This window comes from Artemia sp. Qi Xiang Cuo, chromosome 17, assembly GCF_049724085.1.
Source record: "Artemia sp. Qi Xiang Cuo chromosome 17, ASM4972408v1, whole genome shotgun sequence".
In the NCBI taxonomy this organism is placed as follows: domain Eukaryota; kingdom Metazoa; phylum Arthropoda; class Branchiopoda; order Anostraca; family Artemiidae; genus Artemia; species Artemia sp. Qi Xiang Cuo.
In genome coordinates this window covers 27,552,686-27,564,956 of record NC_142810.1, presented here as the reverse complement: position 1 = coordinate 27,564,956, position 12,271 = coordinate 27,552,686, and the positions used below count along the sequence as shown (strand labels likewise).

The 12,271-nt window shown below is 36.5% G+C and overlaps 1 protein-coding gene across 1 annotated transcript in view; it reads left to right on the top strand.

Annotated features, from left to right (window-relative positions):
* LOC148942066 (protein rhomboid-like) overlaps positions 1–12,271 on the top strand; it is a 235,541-nt gene that overhangs the window by 109,062 nt on the left and 114,208 nt on the right. Inside the window, exon 5 of the mRNA XM_089103114.1 lies at positions 777–941. Coding sequence (XP_088959240.1) covers positions 777–941 — 165 coding nt within the window. The remainder of the gene's footprint in view (positions 1–776; positions 942–12,271) is intronic.

Genomic DNA, 12,271 nt, shown 5'->3' with positions numbered 1-12,271 from the left:
TCAGGGGTGTCGTTTTGGGGGAGGCAAGGGGGTGACAGTTGCCCCCTCAAGAATTTGGAGAAAAAATTATTATATAGCCCATGCCCCTTGACTATCCACATATGGACCCCTCTTACCCCCCCCCCTCCTCACAATAAAAGTGCTGTAGCTACGCTCCTGGTAGAACTTTTAGTCTAAAATTGACCGAGCCTTCCTCCAAACTGGTATAGCACTCTGTTAAATAGGATAAGGCTATATAAGAGAAAAAAAAAATCCATGACAGGCATACCGATTATGAACAAGTCAACGCTAAGGAGTAACCCATTATAATGCTCATAAGCTGTAGGAACAAGTCGTATGATATGTAGTTATACGACATATTTTTCAAGCGTCCATAAAGGAGGGGGCTTGAAATGATGAGCTTCTTTCCTGATTTCGTATCATCCAGTATTTTCTCCAAGGAAAGTGCTGCAAACTTAAACCAAAAAATATACTTATAGGTGGGTTTGCCCCATCTCCTTCTTTGAAAAAATTTCTGGAAAACACAAATTTTCCTTTTGAAGCGCTTGTAATATTTAGAATATATCTGAAATTACCATTCATATTTATCTACGGGAAAGCTGATCAAAGAGACCTACTGATCAAGAGAACGTAGTTTCTATATCATCCCCCACTAAAAATATTCAATGAGAGGGATTCTGAGGTCATTTCTGTAGGAGTTCTGTAATTTTTCCTTCCATTCTGTTTACTTAACCCTGTCTGTGCAAGAAAATGAATCTAATTATTTTATTTTTCAGTTTGATCCTGAAGGTTTTGGTGAAATTCCATGGGATGATTTTTTGAAAGTATTAGAAGCACCAGAGTTTCGCCTGGAAATTTCGGAACAGAAAATACAGATTTTCCAGGAAAAAGCTGGACAACGGAAAGCAAATTCTATAACATTCCAAGATTTTGTAAACGTGGTAAGTTTTCACTTCCAGTAATAATAAAACCTGGTCTAAATAGTGTAAAAACTTAACGCAATTTTAGTTAATTAAGAGGGGAGTTAAGATTTATTGTAAACTCCCGCCCACATTGGTGATTCAAATATATACTTTGTCAGGACAGGATCTGTATATGAATAGCTATTCTCCCAACCTTCAAATGTTTAGTGGTTGATAATTCCAATCTAAAAGGTGAACTTCGTAGCAATGGAACGAGGCTCATGTCCATGAGGTACGATGATTGGTGACGACAATGAACTACCAGTTGATTTGATGCACGATTGCATATTTGCAAATTCTTGTCTTGAACAATTGATGCCAAAACTGGGTTGAAAGCGGCTTGAGGTCTCTTTTTGTTTTTATGTTGTTTAGTTTACTTTTTCATACTTGCCCAAATCCAAAGAATGTACCGGACATTTTGTTATTTTAATGAGGTGCGTAGGTTATTTAGTGACTTATTAAATCTAAATTTCAGCAAGGCTGGTGCTTGTAGCAAAAATATGAAGCTTTTTCAGGGACAGTGTTTTTTTTTAAGGATTTTCAGTCTCTACAGTCATTGTGTACAACTTCACACTGTTGCTTAATTTTGGTTTTATTATATAAAACAGGTAAGTTAACATAGAAAGGCTTTCGGGTTTTTGTCCCCTTGAAATGTTCGGATTTTAGGATGTCTTCATATTTCCATATTTTTCATGTGATTCGGATGTGTTTTTTTTGCGCTTTTTTAACTTATCTCTCCTCTTAAATAAAGTAGTGCCTACTAGCCTGACATCAACATACTCAAGGTAACCTTTAAACTGGATTTAATAATAAATACAAATATTTGCCCCTATCATATTTCGTCCTCAATACTTTTAATGAAGTAAAACCTCCTGTGCAAATATACCCAGTTGATAAAGACCCACAGGGGGACACAGAAACCCAGTAACTTTTTTTTTATTAGGGAATCTTTTCTAAAATTATGCCATTTCGATATTAGGCGCTGAAGTCCTCTCCCAATTAAGGAAAAAGTCCATCTTTTGGATTCCTTCTTAATAATATTAATTTTTTTTTTAATAAGCCTTAGAATTCCAGTTTAAACCTGGTCCATCCTGTATCCTAATCAACAAAAGGGTGTTTGTAATGCGGAAATATCTTTCTAATGATACCCTAAGCGGCACCTGTAGTACTTCGGATAGCTACAGGAAATCCTGTCCATTGGAAGGGCATGTGTTTCCGATTCAGCTTGTTCCGCATTCTGGAATATGTGTAAATCATTCAGTTTACTGACCATTAAATGTATGTAACATGCTTAGTTTAGAACGGGCACGTCGAACGCGTTTATGACCATAAAAACATCAAATTGGGACTGTATTAGAAAAGAAGATGAACATTGTTGAATATTGAGCATCAAAGTTAACAGTCTTATTGGTCTGCTACCAACTTTTCGACAGTCTGTCTATGCCCCTAAGCATAATGTGGCCCGCAAGCTCGTCTACCTTTCCGGGCAATGCAAAACGTGAATCTACGGACCGCATTGCAACAAACAACAAAAGCACGAAGAACAATAGGGAAATCTTTTTGCAAGACAGTGGAGATAATTTGATTGAATATTTCGGCCGTATGTCCAAGGGCCGTCCTCAGCAAGATAAAAATATACAAAAGAAAAAAGACTCACAACAACATGCGACCAATAAAACCAAAACTTAAAAATTTTTCAAAGCAGTCCTAGCATCCTTACTTCAGCGAATTTCAACCAGGACTCTATTGTTCTTCGTGCTTTTGTTGCTTGTTATGGAAAGGCAGTGTGGTCTTCGTCGCTGTTACCGCATTGCAAAAAAGATAAACAGTGTTAAACAGAAAATTAGGTTCATAGACGTCAATCTCAGTGGGCTACTAGCTACTAATAACAACTTCTTGGAGTACTTCGTCTGGCCCTGGTATAATTTTGAAAACTGCTTCTTTTATTGCAAAACATTGACATTATCTTAAGGGGGTGTTATATAATACTTCTTGAAATATGCCTCTTATGTTGCAGAATGACTGTCGAGGATCGACGCCAATTCTTAATAAAAAGGTAAAAGGCCAAGTGGTAGATTTACAATTACAAGAAAAGTCTATGCTGTTTTAACACAGATATTAACTTGGAGAAGAAGGGTTGGAGAGAATTAGGTATATGCCCCTTTCCTCTTAAAAAGCTAAAAAGGAAAATATTAGAAATTGTGCAACATTTGGAAAAATATGGCAACGTTTTGGCAAAATAATATTTTTGCTTCAAACGTTTATCCCTCCCTGGGAGAACTTACCGGGTGCCTCTGGGCTCAAAAGGGATGTGGTCTGGGTTCGGTGGACGGTTTCACTAAAGTGTTCATTATTGAAAGGCTTACTTGAGATGCGCTTTTTACTCTTTAGGAGGGCGTGGCGCAAGCTAAAAATTGGAAAAATACGCACCATAAAGTCTAAAAATTGTTTGCTTGACTTCCTAATTAGTGAAATGATCCGTAATTTAACAGCCCTTGTTGGGAACATGTTGAAAACAGAAGTTTCCACAGGAAAACAATAATGAGGTTAGAAATCTGATTGGACTTCCGTAATTTCCTTGTGGCGCGTGCTAGGGTTTTAACAAAGGACCAATATTGAATATTTAAGACTATGTAAACAAAAGATCCATAATGGCTGAGGGAAGGAACGTCTAATATGAAAATTTATTCAGATTATTCATTTTTCGTGTAGATTATGGAATTGGCAATGGCTTTTTTTTTTGGGGGGGGGAGGGGCAGAAAATGATCTGTCTTGACAGGTAACAAAGGACTTTCGAGTTATTTCCAACAACCACTTTGTCCTGCTGACTGTATCTTCATTGGTGATCTTCAGCCAGTATTTGGCCTACCTTTGAGCATACATCCAAACCCCCTCCTCCCGGGGTTTCAGCTCCCCTCGAATTTCTGCCAAGTGTTTTTCTTGTGAGCTCCCAGCTCTTCTTTTCAGCAGGGTCCTGGACCGTATGCAAGGACATTACGGTATGCCGTGCCTTTGAAGCGGCTTAATATATGGCCAAGAGACGCAACAGAACATCATTTGATGTTTAGGGATAGCTCTTTTTTATGGCCACAGAGCCCTATCACTTGACGGTTAGATATTCTAATTCATCTATTCGTACGAAGCATATAACGAATATAAAGTGGATAGTAAACATCCATCTTCTGCCTTCATTGATCATGTGTCGCAAGATTATAGTTGCATGGCTCACAGAAGTGCTAGGTAGACTTCGACTTTGGTTTTGGTGGGGATTCCACGTCTTGATCAGTGGCGGATCCAGAGGGGGGCGAGGGGGTGCGCGCCCCCTATTGTAGTCTAAAGTAGTGTAATTTACTTAATTAACTCAAGTTTGCGTTAATTAAACTTGCTCCTCACGCAAGTTTATCGCATCAACCTATTTTGCGCCCCCCCCCCCCAAAAAAAAAAATTTCGGATGAACCTATTTTGCGCTCCCCCCTAAAAAAAAATCCTGGATCCGCCCCTGGTCTTCATCATAGTGTTTGTTTCCTGAGCTTACACTGTCTGGGCAGAAATAGCTCTCAGGTCCTCCATCAGGTGTTAAATATTGCCAAAATATTTATTTTTGCGATATTTTCTATTGGCTTGTCATCAAGCTTAACCTGCAAAAGATTAGATTGGTTGAGCCCAGTTATTTTTTAGTCTTTAAGCTTCTGTCGGTCAGTCAAACACCCCTCGAGACCTGGGAGATATATTGAGTTATGCCTTTCAATCCATGGCCGGGAATAACAACTGCACTTTGAAAATTGCTCACCGTCTAGATGCCAAAAAAAAGAGCAATCTAATAGATAATTTTGAAAAGAAGCGGATCATCATTTTTGTTTAATTTATTTGTCTTCGGAATTATAAATTTCAAGATTAAATGCATTAAAATAAAACAAAAACACCAGCGGTAATGATTGACGATCTCTCCAATTTTTATTTTTAATTGAAACTCCTCTTCGAGTTTTAATTGAAACCCCTCTTGAGGATGTTGTATTGTAGAAGACCTCCTGAGGGTTAATTCTGCCTGTTACCAGATCACCGGATGAAAGTTTTTCTCAAATATTCTTGCCTATTCCCTATACATGTTTCCCCATTTGAAAGTAATCAGTACGAGTGAGGTTATGACAATTTACTGTTGTTGTCTTAATTCTGACAGGGATCTTGGAGATTCCCTCAGGAGGACAAAGCACACAATTTGAATACTGATAAGTAACGCTATGACACTTCTGAAAGAATTTTGCAAGGTTACTGCCAAAATTTGAGGCTTTCAGGCTCCATTTCAAGAGTGCCCTGGTGGAGCTGAACGAGTCCTTGTGCCCTCAAAATGAAAGAAGATTAGGATGCTTAGTCACGCACCTAATGCAGCAATTGTATGAAGGTAAAAAAAACCTATTTGGAGGAAATTTTCTGCAGTGCATAATAACTAGAATAGCAGCGTTAACAATTTCCTAGAATAAAAGGATTTCTCATTTCTAATGGTATGACGCAGAGAAATCGATAAGATGCCCAACCTAAGACAAAAAAAGGACACAAAAGTAGTAAGCTACATAAAAAAAAGAGGGGAAAGGGCAATTTTGCACTTGTCTTGTTTAGAATCCATGACTGAATGCATGGATGTGCGGACGCTTGAGCAGCAGCATTGGCTTAGAACAAAACGTAGGTTTGCAGAGATGGGATGGAAAGGCCAGATGCAGCCAAAGTTGAACATCATGCGACAAGGCACGCACACAGCGTTTGTGGGAATCAGACTCCTGATATCTGGGGACCTTACGTTTTTATAATTCTTTGAATGTCTTGCTCGATTTTTTCATATAATTTGCATCTTGGTTTTTAATTCAAATTCGGCCTTCCCGCTTCGAATGTTGTTACTCCTGTGAAACAAGTTTGTAAATTCCTGCCTAAAACAGACGATGTGATGTCCCTGTTTGATATATCCTTAACCTAACCTTTAAGGGGATTCGTAATATTTTCTGGAATTATAAAACTCCTCAAAATCCTACTTTAAGCACAAATTTGTATTTTTTTTCTTCATACCAACTTTTTCTTTTGGAGGGGGGGGGGGTCCCACCCAGATTGTGTGAGTACAGATATTTCAAATACTTCCATATGTTGCATCTTTAAATCATCATCAGATGGCCTTTGGCCAGATTTCCCTAAGGAAAAGTAATTGTTTGATTAAGCTCCATAAATGCAAAGAAATATAGCCATTGAACAATCACCCCACATCGTTAGGGCAAACATATATTGTTGATGGTGAGATACTGCTGCTAAATCCATTAAAATAGAGTAGGCAAGCTATAAAACTTAAGTGGATTTGGCTATTTGAGCATTTGTGCAAAGTTTTTGGGGCACGGGTTTCGGTGTTTCACGGATACTTGTAATTTCTACTCTTTAAGTAAATAACTAAGGCTGTGCATGGTTGAATAATCAACCAAGAGCCAACTTAAATGACTGTGAAAACATTTGAGTTTGCTGTAATTGGTCTTGTATAGAAATTAAATATATAATTTTTTTAATTCAAAGTAAGGAGCAACATTAAAACTTAAAACGAACAGAAAATTATTCCGTATATGACAGGGACGGTCCGTTCCTCAACTATTGCTCTTTACGTTAAAGTCTAAAAGTTCTTTGAAAATGTTTCTCATTTAAATTCAACGACCTTGTGTTTCAGGAGTCGTTCTTAATGAATTGGGGAAACAAGTCAAACTTGAGCGTAAAATGCGAGGGATGAGGAAAGGGCAACCCCCTCACATATTGAATAATTTATATTCGTTCCCAACGGGGGGGGGGCAGGACTCACAGATGGGGCATGGCAATATTTTGGTGGGTCATGGGCAGGACGTGCACCCTTCGGCTGACTATATTTCAGAGTCTTAATTTTGAAAAAAACAACAACATATTTATATGGATTCTAGGCGTTTACCCCCCCCCCGGCGATTATCCCCCCTTTCCTGCGGAAAATACTCTCCCCTGGAAAATACCCCCCCCCGCGGAAAATACCCCTTGGAGAACACACCGGTTTTTTGTTAGTTTCTTTCTTACTTTAGAAATAAATTTGAGCTATATATTTGCACATTCGGGGGGGGGGGGTAAAGTACAGCGGGTCTGCATGCAAAATGTGTTTGGTATAATTATTCTGCATATTAGATAGACAGATAAATAAGTGTATTTTGAAGCCAAATATACGGCCATGAACACAGTAAAATAGCATAAATGAATATAGTGAATGGGTGGGGGGGTGTTTAACCCCACGGAAGATACCCCAACGCGGAAAATACCCACCCTCCTCCCGTGAAATGCCCCCCTCACGAAAAATACCCCCATGGAAAGCATCCCCCCATACCCCCTCCTTAGAAAATACCCCCACCCCCCTATGGAAAATAATGTTTCTAAATTTGAAACTTTTATTTAATTATTTTTTTAGTTTCGTTGAAAAATTCCAAGGAACAGGAAAAAGAGCAATTTACACACCAGAAGTTTTATCTTAAAAATTAGAAGAAAAAAAATCCATTTGTGCTGAAAAGATTTCCATGTGAACTTCTGCAATTTTTGGCAGTAGCGAGTGCCAAGGGGGGGGGGGGGTAAAGTATTTGGAAATTTTTAAGTCAGAAAACAATTATTTCTAGGTATATGGCCAATAAAAAATTACAGAAGAATAGCGAGGTTTCCAGGTGTTAAATGTTTTTTCAATGACCTTTTTTCAAGTATTAATTAAAAAAAAAACTTTCCGAAAAATAAGTCTTTCAAAGAAAAGTAAAGGAAATTTTAAACTTAAGCTCATCATATAAAATTAAATTTTAAATTTAAAAAACAAAACGACCAGAGATTAATATCAAAGAATAAATGAAACCCAAAACGGACAAAAATTAAATAAACAATCATATCAAAAACATACAACAAGTAATAATATAAATGAATAAATAGATCTTAATGCGAGTAATGCTTAGATTGAACATGAATATCCAGCTTAAAAGGGAAAAAAATTTACCTATTGAAGTATAAATGAAACTTAAAACGAGCAAAAATTGAATAAACAATCAATGCAAACAAACATACGATAGATATTAATGTAAATTAAGAAATAAATCTTAATACGAGTGAAATTTAAATTGAATATGCAAATCAAGCTTGAATCGAACAAAAATCACCACAAACAAGAGTTTGGGTATGACCTCCTTCTCTCACAGTAAAAGTCTAAAACCTATATACTTCGTCATTGGTGCTTTACTGAAAACCAATTTTATGACAAATATTTTATTTTGTACTGAATATTGAAAACAAACATTAAAATGATAGTAACACTTTGAACTGTTGAGCTTTCAGCAATTAATTTCATTATACATTAAATATTCAGTTTAATTTATTAGCTCTTTTTAAAGTTGTTAAAGAGAAATATAGTTTCCCTACAAACAAGTGTTTGGATACTGCCTCTGTTCCTAACTGTAAATTAAATAACAAAAACAAGTTTTTTAAACTGAAAATAACGAGCGACATTAAAACTTACACCGCACATAAATGACTCCGCAAATTACAGGGGCGGGCCCCTCCAAACACCTAATCTAATTCATATAATTTTTTTTTATTTTTAAAAAAATAAATTTTTGATTACACTTACCTTTTTATATGACATTTAGAGGCGGTGAGGCGGGGCTCGCCCCTGTAATATAAGGACTACGTTCTGTTCGTTTTCATCTTTAATGTCGCTCCTTACTTTCATTTAAAAAAGCTTTTTTTTTATTTAATTTCTGAACGTTTTTTAGTTAATGCAGCTTCTATTTTGGCTCACCGTCACTGAATGAATAAATAAAATTTGCATAAATATTTTACTTTTATTTTGCTAAATGTATGTCTCTGAATTTGGTTATGACGTAATTTACAAGTTAACTTACGTAACTAACTTCTATATTCGTATATTTTTCTTCTGGCAAAAAATACAAAGTTGCAGATTTTTGCAGATATGAGCTTGAAACCTATATAATAGGGTTTTCTGATACGCTGAATCTGACGGTGTGATTTTCATTAAAATTCTTTCACTTGTAGGGGATGTTTCCCCCTCTTTAAAAAATCGGGTAAATTTTCTCAGGCTCGTAGCCTTTGATGAGTAATACTAAACTTAATAAAATTTATATATTTAGAATCAGCATTATAAACACATTCTTTTGTTACATTTATTGACATCAAAATTCCGGTTTTAAAAGTTTCGATTACTAATGAGCCGTATCGCTTGTTTTTTTTATTGTTTTTTTTTATTACGTATATGTTATTACGTATATGAGGGGGTTCTCCCCTTAGTCAATACCACGCTCTTTACGTTAAAAGTAAAAAAAAAAATTTGATTCAAAAAACCCAGAATCACAAAGGCCGTTTAATTAGAATAGATAGCTCTTTTAAAACAAAAAAAAAAAACTGTCGCTTAAAGCGCGAGGTATTGACTTGGGGTACAACCCCCTCACATACGTTATAATTTCTGTTCGTTTTAAGTTCTAATGTTGCTTCTTACTTTCAGTTAAAAAAACTTGTTTTTTTATATTTAATTTCTGATCTTTTTTTAAATAGTGCTTGGAAATTCGGCGCCCCCTTCATAGAAATGTCCCTTACCCCAAAGAAACATCCTCCACGGACAGATTCTCCAGAGTAAACCCCTCCTCTAGCCCCCCCCCCTCCAGAAAAAAATCCTGCCTGAAAATGTCTGTATACTTCCCAATAACCAGTAAATAATGCTGGCAAGTCCGGCGCCCCCTTTATGGAAATTTCCCTTCCCCCATGAAAACTTACTTCATGGACAGATCCTCCAACATAACCCCCGACCCCCCCCCCCACTACCAGAAACAAACCCTCCTGAAAACTTTTCTATACTTCCCAATAACCAATACTATATGTTAACATTGGGTAAAGTTCATAATTTTAGCCCTCCCCCTGGGGACTCTTGGGGATTAAGTCATCCTAAACGACTTATTTATAATATTTTCGACCATGCTGAAGAAAATGGCTATCTCGAAATTTTGATCGGGTGACTTGGGAAAAAATGAGCGTTGGAGGGGGCCCAGTTGCCCTCCATTTTTTGTCACTTAAAAAGCGAACTAGAACTTTTAATTTCCGTTCCAATCAGCCCTCTCACGATATTGTAGGACTCCTGGATCGACACGATCACCCTTGAAAAAAATAAAATAAATAAACACGCATCCGTGATCTTTCTTCTGGCAAAAAATTAAAAATTCCACATTTTTGTAGATAGGAGCTTGAAACCTCTACAGTAGGGTTCTCTGAAACGCTGAATATGATGGTGTGATTTTCATTAAGGTTCTATAACTTTTAGGAGGTCTTTCCCCTTTTTTTTAAAATCAGCCAAATTTTCTAAGGGGCGTAACTTGATAGGTGAGCACTAAACTTGATAAAAGTTATATATTTGAAATCAGCATTAAAATATGATTCTATTGATACATCTATTGGTATAAAAATCCTGGTTTTTACAGTTTTGGTTACTATTGAGCCGGGTCACTCCTTACAGTTCAAACTGTTTGAATAAAAACTAAAACGCTAGCTTTGTCATTGGCACTTAACTGAAAACGAATTATATTACAATTATTTTATTTTCCCGTTCTTACAGCATTTAAAATTCAAATAAAATTACAGTAAAATAAATTCTCGAACCGATGGATCTTTCAACAATTAATATCATTATTCATCAAATATTAAATTTGATGTTGTTTATACTTTCCAAGACTGTTCAAGACGCATATAGTTTTCAGCAAATTGCCAATGACCCAGCCATAAATTACAACCCTTGCCCTGAGGGCTGAGGGGGATTTGTCATCCTCAAAGAGCTAATTTCCAGAACTTCAAATTCCTTTGAAGTAAGTTGAAACTTTCAAGGAATTTTAAGGGGGGGGGGGTTGAATTATGACTGGGAAAGGGTAGGGCTAAATAAAAAGACACAGTGTGGATCCAGGCTATCAAAATACCACATCTACAATTTCCCAGGAGCGGGCCTTCTAAATTGGAATCTGATTTTCTAGTGCCCTATCTAAGAGTCGAAAATGACTTAAGGGTAGCCACCCCTTTCCATGCCCCTTTTTTACTTCCTCCCCCTCCCAAGACATCAGAGCAAAATTTTGGGTGGTCATTTTATTCAGCATAGTCGGAAGGGTCATAAATATGCCTTCGGGACATGGCTCCCACAGCCTCTTGGATAAAGGCCGTAATTGAGAAGATCACCAATTGTATACACTTAGGGTTTATTTCGAGAATGTCTTTGGGGTTCGATTTGAAACTTTCAAGGATTCTTATGGGGGCAGACTGGACGTCATGTTTTGACTTAGTGGAGGAGGCAGTAAACCAAAAAACATTGTATGTATCCAGGTCATTGAAATAGCAAATTCGCAATATCTCGGGAACGGGATTGGGTTTGAAGTTAGAATTACAGGTACTCTTTCTGATAGAAGTCATTTTTAAGTCTTTTTAATCAATAACTTTGAAAAACAAAGTCTTTATACTTTTCATAATGACGATTATGAATATTTAAGCAAACAAGTAGTTGCAACAAATGTAATACAAAAAGATTGTTATAACAAAATGGTAGGTCAATATCCGTCCGTATTCAAGGCTGCAAAAAGATAAAGGTCGGAATGGCTTCAGCTCTATAGAAGGTCAAAATTATGCAGAAGTTAATCTATTTGAATAACTACCCCTCGCCATCCGCCCAAAAATCTTTAGCAAAACTATTCAAATTTTTGAACAGACTTATTGTTATTCAAAAATTTTGCCTAGCTATGTAAAGTCTTAATTTTAAGGATAGCATCTAAAAAAAGGCCTGAAAAATGTTCCTACTATTAATCAACAAGAACATATGTCAGCTAATAATGAACAGAAATTAATTCAAAGAAAAATATCTTCAAAAAAAGTTTTCCAAAGAAAAATAAAGAGCTTACCAACGAAAGACGAGCAGAAATAAAGTCATATAATAACTCGAACTTCAGACGAGCATAAATTGCTATCATTGGCTGAATGGGGCCCAAAACGAACAGGAATTACAATTAATAATTAAGTCAAATTAAAACGAACAAAAATTGTCACAAATTGGAGTAGGCCTAAAGCCCCCTAGGCATTCTAAAGACCAGAGCTTCTTTTGCTTTAAACTGAAAATGTTTTGTATTTTAACCTATGTGTTTTTATTTGTCACAACATTAATAGCAACAACAAACACACACACACACACACAAAATATTCTATCAAGACTAGTCAAGATTTGCAAATAAGAGTTGTGCTACCTGTCCCCTTCCCTCCCTCTC